The 18542-nt window shown below is 45.0% G+C and overlaps 1 protein-coding gene across 1 annotated transcript; it reads left to right on the top strand.

Moving 5' to 3' along the window:
* Positions 1–932: 932 nt before the first annotated feature.
* CENPV (centromere protein V) lies at positions 933–11806 on the top strand. The gene is made up of 5 exons (XM_044744385.2): positions 933–1380; positions 4456–4554; positions 5900–5969; positions 10148–10262; positions 11384–11806. Exons 1-5 carry the CDS (start codon positions 1001–1003, stop codon positions 11506–11508), a joined length of 789 nt encoding a protein of 262 aa, XP_044600320.1. The 5' UTR covers positions 933–1000; the 3' UTR covers positions 11509–11806.
* The last annotated feature ends 6736 nt before the right edge of the window (positions 11807–18542 follow it).

The raw sequence follows: 18542 nt of genomic DNA, 5'->3' as shown, positions 1-18542 counted from the left end.
GTGCCAACAACTGAAACTACAGATCATCTGGAAAATTTTAAGAGAATACTTCATATGAAAACTGTAATGGATACAGCTAAAGCTACATTCAGAGGAAAACTTACAGTCATTAATATTTTGATTTTCACCAAAAAATACTAAAAGGAACTACGTAATTCATAGTAAACTATTAAACTAACGATAAAATAAAAAAACAATGAACGGGAAAGTTCAAATTAAGGAACTAGAAAACAAAAAAGAAAATTAGTAAAAGAAAATGTTATTTCTTTGAAGATATGGACAAAATAGAGCAATGAATAGGTTTAGAAAATGTCTGGGTTCAATCAGTGGTTCTTGTGATTTTTGTCTTTAAACTTTGGTGCTGTGTTCAACAAAACCATAATAATGGAGTTTGGCGTGGGATTCATTCATTTATTAAATTAAAAAATTCTGTGGACCATTGATATCCCCAAGACACTTCTATAATCTGGCAGGAAAGTGCAAGTTTAAGAACTAGGATTTCGGGCGCTATTCGTCCAGCAGATAGCAGGTGTCTGCCCACTTACACAAATTAGCTTATTTCAGGGGCACCATGGCTCCTGCAAGGTAGGTACTGTCCTCATCTTGGAGAGGAGGTTGGCTCAGGCTGTCCGCTCGCACGCGGCTGTGAACTCGGGGCTGACCCAGGACTCCCCAGGTCAGGAAGGTAGGTGGAACCCTCGGATTCCGAAGGGACGGAGGCGCTTGGGCAGGTGCAAGGGTTCTGGCTGTCGGCAGCGGAGGCCTGCGGCGCTGGCCCGTGAGGCCTGCGGGATGCAGCCGGGCAGGTGCAGGCCCCGAGGCGGGCGAGCGAGCCGGGTCTCGGCGAAGGTGTGACAGCCCAGGGCCGGGCGGCCGGGCGCAGCGCCCCCTGGGCAGGCAGGCAGGTTGGCGGGCGGGGGCGCGCGCGGGGCCGGGCGGGGGCGCGCAGGGCGGCGGGGACGCGCGGGCAGCGAGGCCTGCGCGCCCGGCTGCGGGAGCCATGCGGCGGGCCAGGAGCAGCGCGGCGGCCAAGCCACGCGAGCAGAAGCGGCCTGGGGCCTCTGCGGCCCCCGCAGCCATAGCCTCGGCCGCAGCCGCCAGCCGCGCACGGCGCCCCGCGGGCCAGGCCAGGGGCGGGAGCCGGGCGGCGGCGAGGCAGTCGGCGGCGAAGCGGCGGCCGAGGCAGTCGTCGCCGCGGGCCCAGGAGGCGAGCCCCGGGGAGCCGCCGCCGGAGCTAGCACCGCTGCCGCCGCCGCCGCCGCCCCCCGCGACCCCGGCGTCCTCGGCGGACCTGGGCGAGCAGCGGGAGCGCTGGGAGACGTTCCAGAAGCGGCAGAGGCTCACCTTCGAGGGCGCCGCCAAGCTGCTGTTGGACACCTTGTGAGTGTGGCCGGGCCGGGCGCGCAGCAGCCGGCGCCCCGCGGACGCCCCCGGCGCGGAGTCGGGCTCGCCGGCCCGGCCGCCGGAGCCTCTGTCGGCTGGCGGGTTCGGGGCGCAATCCAGGCTGTGCGTCGTTCCGGCGCCGTGGCCCGCGCCGAGCCTCCGTGGCCCCGGGCTCGCCCTAGTGCTCCCGGCTGCGGGGCTTGGCTCCGTGAGGGTGTGCGGCCCCGGCCTGGAGAGGGGGCTTCGCCCTGAGGAGGCTGGGGGCGCCGCGTCCTGGGACACAAAGGGGCCTTCCCGGCACAGCCATACTGCTTGGGACGCTGTCCTTTGTCTCGGCGCGCCAAGGGTGCGGGGGCCTTTCCAGTGAGCAGAAGAGAAATCCCACGACTTTCCTCATATCCGAGTCGCTTGTGGTGTTTGCGCACGTGTTCTGGAGAGAGGGTGGAGGGGTTGAGAAAAGCGTCAGTGTTTTGAACCCACTGGGAGGCGAGGTCCCGTTATTCCAGGCGCTCCCTGTGGGGGAGCGGGAGCGGGAGCGGGGCGGGGGCCTGGTCCCGGAGAAGCGCGCGGGGACGCCTGGGATCCGGGGCCGCGGCGCCGACGCCCGGGGATGGAGGCCTGGCGGCCCCGCAGCCTTGTTACCGCAGGACTGGAACCTCCGGATGGCTAGGGAAGGAGTTCCGGGGGTCCGGGATGTTAGAAACGAGCTGTTAAACTCTGCAGGGGCTGCCTTGTTCTCTCCAGATGTGATATAGTATCTAGATCCCTGCCCTGCAGAACAGGTGCTACAGGGAGATATTTTAACACCCTCATCATATATCTCAGGGTCAGTTATTTTATGAATTACAAAGAGCGGTTAAAAATCCTAGAAAAAACAAGAACAGCCTAATAATTGCATAATAACGTGAGGATTACTTCTTTTCTTGAACATATTTCTTTGTCCTTGTTCCAGAAGAAATTCTCTTAGGATGAGTCTTCTCAGAGGTCCAATATTTGGTTTTCTGTGTTCTTCACTGTTTGACTTATCGTCTTGGAGTATAGGCTGAACATGATTTTTTAAGTCACCATTAAACATTTTGGAGCTTTATGATGAGCCGGCTACCCCTAAATATAGGGGATATAAAGATTCTCAGAAATACAAAATTCAAATTTTAAGTAAATTTTAATTTAAAACAACTTAATGATATGTAATTAACAAGACAAGGAATAACAAGTGTTAGAGAGGGTGTGGAGAAAAGGGAACACTCCTACACTGCTCGTGGGAATGCAAACTGGTGCAGCCACTATGGAAAACAGTACGGAGATTCCTCCAAAAATTAATACAACTACCATATGATCGAGATATTCCACTTATGGCTTTTATCCAAAGGACAGGAAAACACTAATTCGAAAAGATACGTGCACCCTTATGTGCGTTGCAGCACTATTCACAATAGCCAAGATTTGGAAGCAACCTAAGTGCCCAGCAATGGACAGATGGATAAAGATGTAGTATATATACACTACGGAATACTACCCAGCCATAAAAAAGATGAAATCTTGCCATTTGTGACAACATGGATGGACCTTGAGGGTCTTATGCTAAGTGAAATAAATCAGAGAAAGTCAAATACCATATGATTTCACTCATTAGTGGAACATAAAAACAACAAACAAACAAACACATAGATAGATTAAATTGGTGGTTACCAGAAGGGAAGTGGGGAGGAGGAGGGCAAAGGGGTAAAAGGGCACATATGCATGGTGACAGATGGTAATTAGTCTTTGGGTGGTAAACATGATATAGTTTAACAGAAATGGAAGCATAATGATGAACTCCTGAAATTTATATCATGTTATATGCCAACGTTACCTCAATAAAAAAAATAAAAGCAATACCTGCTTTAAAAAAAATTTTTTTTTCACCTATCAGATTGGTATGAGTATGTGCATTTATTAAAAAACCAAAACTCACTAAATTAACTTATATGCAAAGAAATGTATAACTGCACCGTTTTATTAAAATTATTATTGTATGGAAAAAAGTCTGGAGGAACATATAGCAAATAGTTAACTGTGGATCCCTCTTGGTATTAGGATTATAGGAGACTTTCATTTTTAACATTATCAAATATTGTAATGTTTGAATTTTTTACAATAAGCATTATTTATGTATGCAGAAAAAATTTTAAATACATTAAATTAACTGATTCAGCTTGTAAAGAAACATGAAAAAGCATACAATCTTAATAACCAAATAAATGCAAATTAAAACTGCAACGAGCGGTTTTTCCTGTAATTGTTGCTTGAGAGGGTAGAGTGAAAGGTTTTCTCATTCATTGCTGGTGAGAGTGTTCACCTCTTTTGGAAAGCAATTTGATGATATTTATCAAATCTTAATAATGTTTACTTAAGGACATCGCTTATGTATAAACTTTAAAAGGATTAAAAGTGTATGTAATGTGTATGGATAGCTGTGTAAAAATTCGTGTATGTGAAGTATACTGGAGGTGAATATAGCAAAATTATAAGAGCCTTTGTTAACTTTCTCAGAAGGCTTTTCTGAACCGCCAGACTCAGTCAGCTCCCCTTGTCTTATTTTCCTTCTTTTTTCATAGCAGCCTGTACTTCCTTTATCACAATCATTTAAATGTTATTTGGGTAATTTATTTGATGGCTGCTTAAGTTTGGTAAGGCCAGGAACCATGTCTAGTGTATCTTGTTTACTGCTTTCTCCCTGGTGCCTGGCTCGTAAAAATTCTTAGTAAGTATTAAGATATAAATAATACTTGAGTAGTGGGATTAGGACCCCCCCCCCCCCAATTTCCCAAAATTTGGAATGCTTTCTTTTGCAGTTTAACAAAATATAAGAAATGGAAAAAGAGCTCATAGACAAGGCAGTGAATCCTTTCTTTTATAAAATTGACCGTAACCTCCTCAAAAGCAGAGATGCATGTGGTTGTCATGTGGAGAAGACTTTTGTCCCCGTCTTGCTTCTTTCTTTCAGCAAGAGGGAGAAAGAGGGAGCTATGCAATAAAGTCCTGCCTGACTATTCAGAGATCTTTATCTTTCTGATTTTTTGTTTTGTTTAGTGAATACCAGGGCCTGGTGAAACACACCGGAGGCTGCCACTGTGGAGCAGTCCGCTTTGAAGTTTGGGCCTCGGCAGACTTGCACATTTTTGACTGCAAGTGAGTGTTTTCTCTTCCCAAATGAGCTCTAACTTTAAAGAGTTAGAATGCAGTGCTTCAAAATCATCTGGGGAGTTGGGGTATAGATGAAACAGTATTGGCCATGAGCTGATACTTGTCGGAGTCAAGTGATGGTACATAAGGATTCATTATTTTGTTCTTTCTCCTTTTGTATGTACTTGAAGTTTTCAATAATAAAAATTTTTACAAAGATGAGGGAGGCTAAAAATAACTGAGTCTGCCGTGTGTGTGTGTTTGTGAGTGAGAGAGGGCACTAGCTCCTATAGCACCGCCCCAGGTGACACAGAGCAGAGTCCTCCGGCTTGTGCCTGGCAGAATCACCCCTCAGACTAATTCTTCTTGTGGATGGAGGAGGTGGTTAGCTGAAGGTGGGTCATACTGGGCCCTGAATGAAAGGCCTTGGGCAGAGTCTTCCTAGGAATCCGTTTGGAGGGAGCTGGAGGGTAAATGAGTAGGGCTGTGGACTCCTGGAAGCTCACCGTGCTCCATGCCCTCTGGCTCTGTTCTAGATGAGGCAGATGGTTCTGCTTTGTCTGTGGAGGGCCTGCTTTTTGGCACCTTCCCGGGCATTGTGATGGAACAAGGATGACAGGCTCTGACTTCTGGACTAATAACATATTAATTATTAAATATAACTAATTATTCAACAGTACCCAGTCCTTTTTGCCCTTAGGTGGTGTGGTACCTGAATTATATATGAATAATAAATACTCAAATGGGGGAACTGACCAGGCTACTAACAGTGGAGCACAGAGTGGAGAAGCAGCACCGTGGAATATTTTGTTAGAGGATTCTGGACTGAATTAGAATTTTTTAAAAGGTGGACTAAAAGAAGGGACTTAGATTTAATTCTAAAGATGGTAATTCTGAGGACCTGTTTTCCATGGAGCTATGCTTTTGTGATGTACAGATGAGGAAAGAGGGAAACCTAAGCTTCCTCCTCCATTTTTGGTGTGGATATTGCAGAGGCCTGAGATCGTAGCTGTGCCTGGTATTTGTTTTCTAAGTGTCTCAAATCCAACAGTTCCCTTCACTGTAATAAACTGGGGGGTGGCAGCAGACACGTGGCTCTGATGGCCCTAGTTTTCTGAGGGGTGGCTCGCCGTGACTGCTGGCTGTGCGACCTGCAGGCCCTTCTGCACATGCAGAGCAGAGGCCCCAGGTGGCCAGTGCGTCTGTTTGAGCCTCCCCTTCTCTGGATGCTGCTGAAAGGGGCTTTACCTCTGGGGTCAGTCGGCTCTTAGGACATGTCAGGTTGGGCCCCTTGGGCACTCAGGGTGCAGACGGTTGTTCACAATTTGGGACTTGCTCTGTCTTTCTGTAGCTGCAGTATTTGCAAGAAGAAGCAGAATAGACACTTCATTGTTCCGGCTTCTCGCTTCAAGCTCCTGAAGGTTAGTGCTGAGAGCAGGGTTGAGGAGCCCCCCGTGGACGCTCCTGGAGAATTTGAGGGGGCAAGGAGCACATTAGGGCCTTTCAGGGGACTTTAATTTCTGTTTTCACCCAAGGTTTCATGCTTATTTTTAAAAGGTTCTGTTATATTTCCCCTTTATATTTTGGATGCATATTTGATATTACTGTGAAAATATTTTCGTGTATAGAGAATCCAAAAATAAGATCACCCAAATCCTATCAACCAAAGGTAACCTCTGTTATATTTTGGTGTACTATATATATCCTTGTGCATTATTTTCTACATAGATAAATGCATCTAAACATATTGCAAATGTTTTCATCGAAGTAGGGTTTTACCTTTTTGTCTGTTTTATAACCAACTTTTATCATTTCCCAATGAAAAATATATGATTTAAAAATTTTAACTTTGTTATTTTGGGAAATTTTCTGTGCTTGGCACAAGATTTGAAAGGTACAAAGGTGTGTGTGTGTATATTCATATTACTGGAAAGTCTTCCCTCCACTGTCTGTCAGCCGCCTAGTCTCTTCCTCCCCCAACCATTTCCTAGTTTAGTGTTATTAGTAATGATGCTATTGCTTTATACTATTGTTCCTGTATTTGCAGCATGTTTTCTTATATGAATGTATCATAATCAGTTGTCTATATTTGAACTTCTAGGTTGAATGCCATTTTTTTTCCGATTCCAAACACTATGGTGAACCTCCCTGTGTATATACCTTTGACAGTTTAGAAATTGTTTCTTCAGGATCAATTCTCTTAGAAATAAAATCTCTGGTCAAAGAATGCAAACTTTAAAAAAAGGCTCTTGCCACGCTATTGCTAATGTGAGGTGGGATGGGCCTTTAATTCCATCCTTGGTTCCTGTTGCCCCCATTGTGGTCTGACAGATGTCTCTGTGCTTTGGAGTCATGATCTGTTTCCATGTCTGTCTCCTTTACAGATCATGAGGGTCTCCAGGTACCACCTGTTGTCACGTCTGACCAGCTCCTGGCCTCATAGGCTTGGCGTTGAGTAGGCACTCAGTGAGTGTCTGGGAGGAAAGACTAATGGAGTGAATGAATGCATGAGTCCTGGTCTTTCCTAGTTAGTGAGATTTAATCTCAGACGCTTTGGGCCAATTTGTCCCTTTTTCTTTGTCTGCCCCTTGATCCTTCGTGTGGGTGTCTGGTCAGGGAGGTGGGACAGATGAGCAGCATACTGTCCCTTGTCTTTCCGGTAAGCCGGAAGAGCGCCACTGTGCTCTCCTTGGATGTCTGCTGGAGGCTGTGGCCCCAGTTCAGCTTTGCCTCTGAGCATCTGTGACAGACGTTTCCTGAAGACACCACCAGGTTCAACCATGGGCTCTTAGGTCTCGGAAATGCTACTTTTTCCCTTTATTTTTTTCCTCTTTGAGCCTGCTTATCACTGCATTTTCTTGGTGCTCTATAGTACCATTCTCTTTTACCCCAGCCTGTTGAGGGAGCAATTTTCTGTTTGTTTTTTTAAATTAAGTGCAAAACTTCTTCATTCATTCAACAGATATTTATGGGGCACCTACTGTGTACTAAGCACTATTCCACTGAAACCCAGCAGTTAACATGACAGACAAGGCCCTTGGAGCTTACATTCTGTAGAGAGGGAGACAAATAAATAAGAAAAAACTCGATAGTGCTATTTAGAGAGTTAAACAGAGCAATATGATAGAAGACAGCTGGGGAGCTGATTTTGGTCGGTGAGGGAAGGTCCCTCTGGTGTTTAGATGAGGAAGATGTAGGTGGGGAGGGGTGCAGTCAGGAAGAGTGTCCCCGGCAAAGGGCATGCACTGTGCAAAGGGGCACACGCTTGGTGTGTCTGAGGAGCTGCACGGTGGCTGTGCTGGCTGGAAGGTGGCCAGGGGGTGGAGGTGAAAGAGTGGCCCAAGACAGAGTTTGAGAGATGGCAGGGCCAGACAAAGAGACAGATGTTATTCTTTGTGTAGTGTGAAGCCCGTGGAGGGTTTTAAGCAGGATAGTGACAAGACCCACTTCAGAAGTATTTTAAAAGCTCCTTTTGGCTGCTGTGTGGAGAATGGATGGTAAGGAGGTAAGTGTGGAGACAGGTTGTTGGGTGGGCCAGGGGAGAGATGATGGGAGCTTGGATTATTAGGATGGTAGTCATGGAGATGGAAAGAAAATAGATACTAGGAGATATGTTTTGAATAGATAATTGTACACGTTTAAGAGAAGTGGTTTTCAAACTTAGGTGTGTGCACAATCACATGGAGGACATGCTAAACCAGAATGCTGGGGGGCCGGCCCTGTGGCACAGTGGTTAAAGTTGCGCTTTGGCGCCTGTTTTCGCAGGTCGGGATCCTGGGTACGGGCCTCCTCCACTCATCAGCCGTGCTATGGAGGCATCCCACATAGAGAGTGGATGAAGATTGGCACAGATGTTAACTCAGGGCTGATCTTCCTCAAGCAAAAAAAGAGGAGGATTGGCAACAGATGTTAGCTCAGGGCAAATATCCCTCACCAAAAACCCCCCAAACAAACCAAAAAACAACCCCAGGGGCCAGCCCTGTGGTACAGCGGTTAAGTTTGCACACTCTGCTTCGGCAGCCTGGGGTTTGCTGGTTCAGATCCCAGGCACAGACCTACGCACCACTTGGCAAGCCATGCTGTGGCAGGTGTCCCACATATAAAATAGAGGAAGATGGGCACAGATGATAGCTCAGGGCCAATCTTCCTCAGCAAAAAGAGGAGGATTGGCAGTGGATGTTAGCTCAGGGCTAATCTTCCTAAAAAAAAGAAAAACCCAGAATGCTGGGCCCCTCCCTTGATTCTGTAGGTCAGCAGCGGGGGCCTGAGAATTTGTATGTGTTACACGTTCTCAGCTGATGCTTATGCTGCTGGTCTGGGGACAACATTTTGGGAGCTACTATTTTAGAGGAAGGGCAAACAGAACTCTAAAGGATTGGGTGTGAAGATGGGAAATGAGAGAGGAGTGAAAGTTACATCCACAGTGTTGGGCCTGAGCAGCTAGTTGAATAGAGATGCCAGATTCTGGGGGACAAGCAGGTGTGGAGGGGTGCTGGAATCAAGAATTCTTTTTTGAAAAAGTTCACTGAAAGATCTCTTTTGAACATTCATGTAGAGATAGGAAGTGGGCAGTTGGATATACAGGTCTGGAGTTGTGGAGAGAAATCAGCTGGAACTATCAGTTTGGGAGTTGTTGGCATGTGGATGCTGTTTAGACCCATGAGACTGGGTGAATCTACTGGGTGGATGGTGTAGCCAAAAAGGGCAGAGGGCAAGGACAGAGCCCTAGGGCTCGCCAGCATTTATAGAGAGTTGAACAGAGGGGAAGAGAAGCAAGCAGAGGCAGGGCCAGTGGGGAAGGAGGAAAAACAGCAGGAGAGCGTGGTATCCTCAGAGACAGATGTTTCAAAATGGAAGGACTGGTACTGAGAGGTCAAGTTAAGAAGAACCAGTTAAGAATCCAGTGGTCAAGAGAAATGACCATTAGATTTGTGAATATGGTGATCATTGGTGATTTCTGACTAGGCAAGAAGACAGGAGAAATGACCAGAGAGGTTGGCTGATAGGCCCCAGGAAGCAGGTGTTTTCACTCCCTGACATCCATGGGGCATGCTCTCTTGCCATGGATCAGGGAAGGCTTGAGTCTGAGTTGTTCTGTGTGACTTGACCTAAGAGAAGCCGTGAGCTGTCATGCACCCAACTGACGTGTCTCCGGGCAGTTTAGATGGATCCCTGCCCTTGAGAAGCCTCTAATCTCTTGTGGGAAATTGGACTTGTCCTCAAAATCCTGAGAGCTGTACAAGAGGGCTTCTCCCCATTGAGACTTTTGAAGGATTTAGTTTTTAGGGGCCGGCCCGGTGGCGCAGCGGTTAAGTGCACACATTCTGCCTTCGGCGGCCTGGGGTTCACCAGTTTGGATCCCGGGTGCAGACATGGCACCGCTTGGCACGCCATGCTGTGGTAGGCATCCCACATATAAAGTGGAGGAAGATGGGTACAGAAGTTAGCTCAGGGCCAGTCTTCCTCAGCAAAAAGAGGAGGATTGGCAGCAGTTAGCTCAGGGCTAATCTTCCTCAAAAAAAAAAAAAAAAAGATTTATTTTTTAAATGCCAAAGAAAATCTCTGTAGAAAGAACAGCTGTTTGTCTGTTTTCCTTCAGGGAGCTGAGAGCATAACCACATACACGTTCAACACGCACAAAGCGCAGCACACCTTCTGTAAGAGATGTGGCGTTCAGAGCTTTTACACTCCCCGCTCAAACCCCGGAGGGTTCGGTAAGTGAAGGGATGAGCTACAAGCTCAGGAGGGATGTGGAGAGGCCCTGTGGCAGCTCTGGGTTAAGATGCTGGTTGGAAAGATGGGCACTGGCGCATCTGGCTTGCCTTCTGGTGGCTCGGCCCTTTCACCTGCGTGTTTTAGAACGGGCTCTTCAGCAGAGCTCTTTTCAGATGATGGAATGTAAGACTGGCCGTGGTCGTTCAGAGACCAGCCAGATCTGGTTCTCATTTGCTGGGGCTGCCAGAGCTGTATGTTGCTGGGGCTGACATTGAGGGATAGAGAGAGGAGGGGAGGGGCCCTGGGCCTGTGGGGTGGGGGAGGGAATTCGAACAACAGTGGTGGTTAAGGGGGTGAAGGAGGCAAGAGTGAGGAGCATTGATAATGCCATTTAAGAAAAATTAGATTTTTTTCAAAACACAAACAACACCCAAGCCCTGCTTCAGATTCTACTTGGATCTTGGGGGAGAAAACTGTTAGACAGTTCCTCAGAATGACACCAATTGCAGTGTGAACTGAGTGGAAAGGAGTGGTTGAGGGTATTCCTGAGGGATCTTGTCCCTGTATAAATGCAGCCTCCAGCACTGCGTTGGGGCGGCTGTGACTGACCATCTTGTGCCTTGTGGGGGGGAGGGCAGGACATGACCCTCGCCCTCCACGTCTCATTTCTTTAGCAGCTCCTGTTTGTTCCTCATCTGTCATGTGGAGAGTCCTTCCTGCCTACCTCGAGGATCAGGAAAGGCTTTTGGAAAGTATAAAATCTTGTACAGATGGGGGAAGTATTTAAGGCTTAGGAAATTATCTGTCCAAACCCTGGAAAAGGCCTGTGAATTCATCAGGCTGTCACATGGAGATCGCTCTAGGCTTGAGTCTGTCTACTCTTTTGTACTCTCAGCTGAGTTCTGAATGATGTGCAGCCTCTGCCATCGCTGGTTCGAGAAGTCTGATCCCCCTCTGAGGTGAGGACAGCAAGCGAGGAGGATGACAGTGTAAGCCATGGTGTGTCACTCAGAGAGCCTGGTATGCAGGGCCTACAGGTGTAGGTTTGTCCGAGAGGCAGTACAGTGTCTGGTCTCACTCATACTCGGGACCCCCCTTTCTCTGTGCCACTTCCCTCTAGGAATCGCCCCACACTGCCTGGATGAGGGCACTGTGCGGAGTGTGGTCATTGAGGAGTTCAATGGCAGCGACTGGGAGAAGGCCATGAAGGAGCACAAGACCATCAAGAACATGTCTAAGGAGTGAGCTCCTGCTTCTCTCTGAAAAGGAGGGACGATTCGGGCCGGCATCTTGGCTGTCGACGCTGCACCTCGGGGGTGCTCACGAGTGTGGCTGACCCAGGCTGTTGGTTCCATTGGCCGGTGGCCGTCTCCATCTCCGCAGTTTGCTCCAGCTACCGGTTTCTTTAGGCAGCTCTTTGTCCTTCCTCAGCCCAGATTTTGATGTAGGCTAGTTGACGTCCTCCTTTCTCTTCCCAACTTTTGTGTGATCTTTTAGAAAGATAAATATTTTTAACATTAAAGAAGTTACTATGGTTTTATCATTTTCTTTGCACATTGGTTTTGCTTCTGAGGCCATTTAATAGCAGGTATTTAGTGAGGACTGATAAGATGCTTGTCACCAAATTGGGAGGGGGAGATAAGACATATGAACAGTTATTAAAAATGGAAGATTATGAATGATCACAAGCCACGTGAGTTGTAGAGATAATATGAGCTTTAGGAGTTCAGAGGGGAGGGGGCTGGTCATGGAAGACTTGGGAAGGGTATGATTGGGGTCTCTTTTTTAAGGTAAATCAGTGTCTGATTTTTTTTTTAAATTGTGGTAAAATACACATTACTTAAAATTTACCATCTTTACCAGCTTTGAGGGTACAGTTCAGCTGTGATAAGCATGTTCACGTTGTTGTGCACCCAATTTCCAGAACTCTTAATCTTGCAAAACTGAACCTCTCTACCCGTTACACAACAACTTTGAGTCTATATTTTTAAAGGAAGTAAGATTTAGGAAGATGGAAGAAGTAACTGTGAACAGAGGCGTGGACACATGGTAAAGCCAGACTGAGCTAGAGGCTTGTGATGGGAAGAAGTACTAGAAGAGATCAGAGAAATGTGTGAAGCTGGACCGTGGACGGTCTTGGATATTAGGCTGAGGAATTTGCCCTTTATTTTACAGGCATTGGGAAGCCCTGAACAGCTTTGAACAGGATGAATAATGCCTGGCCTGTTATGCAGTCTTTTGACTGGTTTCCCCTCCCCCTTCCCCCCCTTGCTTCACGTTGCTGCATATTACAGTCAGATTAACTGTCCTGAAACATTCCTTTCATTACCAAATACTGTGTGTACCTAATGGCAAATGCTTAATAAACATTAGCTTTTTGTTTCAGGGAAATTAATCATGAAATGATTTGTAAGGTAGATTACTCAAGGAAAAAGAACAGAGAGGGGAAGTACAGATGTACTGGTGCTCTGTGTGGCCGCCACCTCTTCGGAGTTGAGGGACTGTCCGCTGACAGCCATGTTCAGACTTTAAGGTTGGAAAGAGCTGGTGGTAAATTATACAGGTAAAACATCAGTATATTCTGATAGAGCCAATGTCCCCTCTGATCTACTCCTCCTACTGCAATATTATATTAAAAAAACACAGTTTTGCATATCTTTTAAAAACATAAATGGCATCATACTGTACCTTTTGTTCTTCAAGTTGCATTTTTGTTTAAGAACATCTTGATCTTTTTGTATCAATGTACATATCTTCATTATTAACTGTTACATAGAATTGCATAGTATGCGTATAGTTTATTTAACCATTCTTTTTTTCCCGTGGAAATTAGGATTGCCAGTTTTTGCTTAACAATGGGTATTGACAGTGAACATCCTTGCTTCTTTATACACGTGTATTATTTGAGGATATAGAAGTGGAATTGCTGGGTTGAAGATATGTGTATTTTAAATATTAGAAATTCTAAGTTGCCCTTAGGAAGTATATACAGTTTGTCTGTAAACGTCCATTTGCCCTGTATACAGCAGAGTGCCCTCACCAACCCTTGATATTATCAATATTTTTAATTGTGACCAATCTGTTGGGCAAAAATTTTCATCTTTTAAGTTTTCATTTTCCTGATGACCTGAGATTGAGCATCTTGTTATGTTTTGGGGACCTTTTCATTTCCTCTTCTGTCAGTTGCTTGATCATGTCCTTTGCCCATTTTTCTTTGGGGCTCTTTTTTCATCTACCTATTAAAAACATTAGTAAATAAATGTTTCAGTTACTATTATTAAAAATTAACTTTTGGAGCTCTTTATATTCAGGATGTAAATCCTGTTATAAATTTTGCCAGTGTCCTTTTCAATCTGTCATTTGCTCTTTGTTTAATAGGATTTTAGATTTGGATGAGTTCAACTTTATCAGTCTTTTTTTTTCTTTTCTTTATGGTGTTCTGACTTTTGTGTTTCCTGGCTTTGTTGTGATTTATGTCTTGTTTGAGATTACCTTCCTTATCAAGCTTATAAGCATATTTACCTATATTTTCTTCTACTTTCGTGGTTCTTTTCTTTTTACATATAGCTCTTTAATCTATCTGGATTTTTCTTCTGAGTGGTTTTAGTTTTTATTTTTGTCAGTGGTAGGAGGGAGGGGTTAGCTCTCCACCCCCACAATGGATAATCATTGGATTGACAATTCTATTGACCAATCCATCCATTCCTTAGGGATTTAAAATGCCGATTTGACTAAATGAGGTGGTTTCTGGATACTTCATTTGCTCTTTTAATCTATGTTTCTGTAGTTCTACAAATATCAACTGTTTTAAATCCCTAAAGCTTTATGATGTGCTTAAAAAATCTCTTAGGGTAAATCCCCCTCATTATTCTTTTTTGTTTATTTGGTTCTTGATTGAGAGTGTATTGAATTTATAAATTCATTGGAGAAGAATAGGCTTCTTCACAGTACTCGGTTTGATCATCTAGGAAAGTGGTACGTCTCGCTGATTGGTTTGTTCTTTTATGCTCTTCAGTCCAGTTTCATGCTGTTCTCCATATAGAAACAGTATAAATGGCACATTATGCATTAGGTTTATTCCTGCCTACGTTATATTTTTTTGTCATTCTTGTGAATGGGCTCCCTTCCTACACTTTGCAATTGGTGATTGCTAAAGGAGAGAAATGCTGTTGTGCTTGGTATGTTAAATTTTTATCGGGCCACTTGTTGAATTTCTAGTGACTTTCAAAGCTAGCCCATTGAAAGTATCCCTCAGCAGTGAGGTCACTAGCAGAAATTGGAACAGTTAATGGGCTCCTGAGTGGGAAATGTCCTAGTTTGGTCTCCTTACTCATCCTCTTAGAAGTTGGTGTTTTCCCACATGCTTGGGGCTCAGAGATAGCAAGGGTTTGACACCAGCCAGGAGGAGCTCTGGCGAAGTGACTAGGAATGTCAGATGCCATCAGCAGCAGCCCAGCACCCATGGAGTGAGCCCTCCATGGAGGAGCAAACCAGCTGGAGTCTGTCTGCACTGTGCCCCTTGCCCTTCTGGTCTCGTCCAGGAAGCTGCCTCTCACATGATATTCCTGTACATGCACTGTTGAGGAATTTTAGCAGGTATTTGTTACAACTTTGTTTTGTCTTCTGAATTCATAAAGGAAGGAAACAGTTCTAAAGACTGCAATAACTTCCCGCAGCCAGATTGAACTAGCCACAGTTAGTGGAAATCCAAGTGCTGGGAGTCTTTCAGGATTCTTTCCTTCCTGAGATCAGCCTTCTCTTTAAAGCTCGAAGTACAAGGGCCAGGGCTTGCTTCTATGACTGATAAGAAACTCAAGGATGATCTCTTCTTCCTCCATCACCCTTCTCGGGCAGGAAGAGGAGAGCAGCCTTGGTGACAGGACACGGCAGTTGTTCAGTTTCAGGCTAACACACAGATCTGAGAGGGCACGCTTTTGCTGTTTTTCCTGGGGTTTCCTTCCAAACAGCAGTGCTGCCACCATGTGATTACCCACATGGGCTTGACCCAAATCAGTGGAGAAAGTAACGCTGGCAATTCTGAGCTCATGGGCCCTGATTAACTCTTTATAGATAACTAGAATTCTTTCCCTTATGACCTCACCTGTCCCATTCCTCCTCTGTCTTTCCCCTGAGGTGCACTTAATTAGAGTACATGTCATTCAGCTTTTAATTACTGTTGGCTTCACTTCCGTGTGGATTTTCCTTATACCAGCGTGGGACAGGAGCCACACTGGCAGAAGAAGCAGAGTGAGGGTGGTGCGTGCAGGATTCAGCCTCGACCAAGACCGTAACACTCTGATCGAGCTGGAACTGTGTTTTGTTCCCCAGTCTCTCGTCCCAAGAGCAGAAACATTGTGTAGTTCTACTGGTTTTTCCATTCCCGTCTGTCTCTCCACAAGGTTTGACTGCTTCGCTTCTCATAGAATTCACTGACTTCACACATTCTCTTGCACTGGCTAATCTTGATGCTTTTGTTAACCAAAATGAGCAGCTTTAGGAGGCAAAGATAAGTTTCAAAGAAAAGTGAGGCTTGGGGCCGGCCTGGTGGCGCAGCGGTTAAGTGCGCACGTTCTGCTTCTGCGGCCCGGGGTTCACCAGTTTGGATCCCGGGTGCGGACATGGCACCGCTTGGCACAACATGCTGTGGTAGGCGTCCCACATCTAAACTAGAGGAAGATGGGCAAAGATGTTAGCTCAGGGCCAGTCTTCCTCAGCAAAAAGAGGAGGATTGGCAGCAGTTAGCTCAGGGCTGATCTTCCTCAAAAAAAAAAAAAAAGAAAAGAAAAGAAAAGTGAGGCTTTAGTGAAAGGTTTGCAAAGTGGGGAAATACACCTCCACCCGCAAGTTGATAGGTGAGCCCCCTCGGTCTTTGGGTGGCTGTTTTTTAAGGCAAAAAGTGCAGAGTTTGCAAGGCTAAGGCTGAGTCCAGTTCTGATTGGTCGTCCTTCCCAGCTAATGGTGTATCTTTTTCCCCGGGGCTTTTATGTGTCCTGACTGCAGGGAAAGACCACTGGATTGTTCTTTGGCCATCTGGTGACAGTCAAGGTTAATATATAACTTTTTATTTCTGCCCTTAGTTCAGCCTTGAGGTAGTCATGGGAACCATCACATTGACTCTGGTCGTGTGCTTATGTTTTTCTTTTATTATTTCGCCCTCTTGATCATAGGTTTGCCAGGGCAACACCTTTGATCAGTTCAGGGAGTATTTAGGTCCTCCATTGCCCAAGTGCCCCCGTAGCTGCTTGGGTTCCGTGTAGTCCCATGTGGGAGGCATCAGAGAGCAGCACCAGCTGAATGTAGGTGGTGGTTTGATGCAGTATCCTGTGGGTTGCCGGTGACGGGGTGGCATCCAGATACTGCGGCACGATGTTTAGTCAGGCGAAGGGGGAACTGTCAGCAAGCTGCTCTTCTCAGCAGTCCTCCTGTTCTGCAAAAGAAGCTTAGAAACTTTGGTTACTTTGTTTCCCATGTCAGCCTTGTGGGTATGAGGCATGGTTTCACCCTAATCCAGGGAAGTTTTTAACTCCTTTGTTCTTGGTTTCAATCCCACTGTCTTGTGATCATTTTTCAATCTTGGGGAATGGGGATGAAGACATTTTTAGCCACTTCCTGCTGTGAAAGGGCAAAGATCAGGGTCAGAGGAATGAAATTGTTTTGCCTTTATTTTAAAATATTGTGGGTACCTGGTCAGGGGAGTGAGGAATGTTTTGCCTAATATTTTAGCACCCTAATCAATGGCTTTGGAAGTCCATACGTTATAATTACATAGATGACCACACATGTTAGCAAAATAGCCTGAATTTTAGAATCCCCTTTGTAATGGACCTCAATCCTTAGGGTATCCAGGAGAAGAGGCCTGTAAACCAATCAAGGTTAGGACCTGGAAACTCAAGTGAAATCAATGAAACAAAAAGAAAAACAAAGTTAATGGTTGGAGCAAATTATAAATTAGTTCTTGAGCCCAGGGGACAGCCAGTCAAGAAAATTTTTAAATGTTAGGGTTGAATCATCTTTTACAGTTTTAAATGTCTCTGATAGTGTCATTGGGTGTTCAGGTTAACTTTTTTGAGTGGCTTATACAGCAGCAGGAATGAAGATTGTCTAAACGTAGGCCATTGTGGTGATCTTTCTTAAGTTTATACCAAGCTGTTCAGTATTAGCTTGTAGGGCCTCAGGAAAAAAGGGTGGTTTCAGTTTTCAATGATTCCAAATGAAAAGGATGGAAAAAAAGTGAAAACATTAGTTGGAGATCTGTACCAGATATTTGAGGAAAACAGAAGAATTCAGGGTCCAGTTCAGTTTACAGGTGGAAAATAAAAACTCAAAGATAATTAACAGAACTAGAATCTATTATCCACAAATGTGTATTATAGTTTTTACTGAAACAGTTTTTCTCTATAATCACTCTCATTTTTACCAAAGATAGCTAAGTTAAGACTCATTGGTTTATAAAATAAGTCTAGTTTTAATAAGATTGGCCAAATTATTTACATAAGTACAGCAAGAATAGCAATTGATCATATGGGCTCTTTTCAATCTGCTTTGCTGGAACTTTTTATAAGGAATCTCAGATTGAACTTTAAAAGCCTCTCGAGGCAAGGAAAACCAAGTGAGGGACTTGTCATCAGACTCCACCTGTAATACCTGTATATTTGGGTGAATTCCTCTCTTTTCCAGGTTCCCAAAATATCCTCAGGTTCTTGTACCTGCCAGAGAAATGACCTTCTTTACTCACCTGGTAAGATTGTTGTGAACCCTGTAAGCAAAGTACCAGGCCAATATTTCCAAGTGTCTTTATTTGTTCCATAAAGTCAATCCTTGTTCCTCAAAGCTGTTTGGTCATATCTGAGTTTGTGCATGTTTTTCTCAAATATGACAGTCCAGTCAAAGCCTTGGTAATATAATTGGTGTTTCCACTTGTGTCCTGCTATAAGGAGAACAGGTTCTTAGTGAATTTATGCAGACAACTATATTGCCATGAAAATAAGGATACTGACTTATCAAAAGTTTCCAAACTTTGGAGTGATCAGGTAGGGAGAAAAAAGTAAATACTTCAATTTTGCTTACAAATTGCTATAAGTCATAGTTATCTTAAGAGAAAAGTTTTTTTTAGTCTAGAAAAACAAAACAGAGCATTTGCCTCAGTTCATGTAATCCCATGTACTTTCTTTCTGTTTGAATCCAGTTTTCCCATTAGTTTTCTTAATTTTGCCTGATGATTGAGGATGATAGGAACCAAGAAGTTAAAAGAAGTTTAAAAGTTTAAAAGTCCAAGAAGT

This window comes from Equus asinus, chromosome 13, assembly GCF_041296235.1.
Source record: "Equus asinus isolate D_3611 breed Donkey chromosome 13, EquAss-T2T_v2, whole genome shotgun sequence".
Taxonomy (NCBI): domain Eukaryota; kingdom Metazoa; phylum Chordata; class Mammalia; order Perissodactyla; family Equidae; genus Equus; species Equus asinus.
This window is presented reverse-complemented; position numbering and strand designations above follow the sequence as displayed.

What these genes read in the sequence shown, in the direction of transcription:
- CENPV (XM_044744385.2), top strand. Translation starts at nt 1,001, where the DNA reads ATGCGGCGGGCCAGGAGCAGCGCGGCGGCCAAGCCACGCGAGCAGAAG. An exon ending in CTCGCTTCAAGCTCCTGAAG is followed by an intron (nt 5,970 to 10,147) that starts GTTAGTGCTGAG and finishes GTTTTCCTTCAG; the next exon opens with GGAGCTGAGAGCATAACCAC. An exon ending in CTCAAACCCCGGAGGGTTCG is followed by an intron (nt 10,263 to 11,383) that starts GTAAGTGAAGGG and finishes ACTTCCCTCTAG; the next exon opens with GAATCGCCCCACACTGCCTG.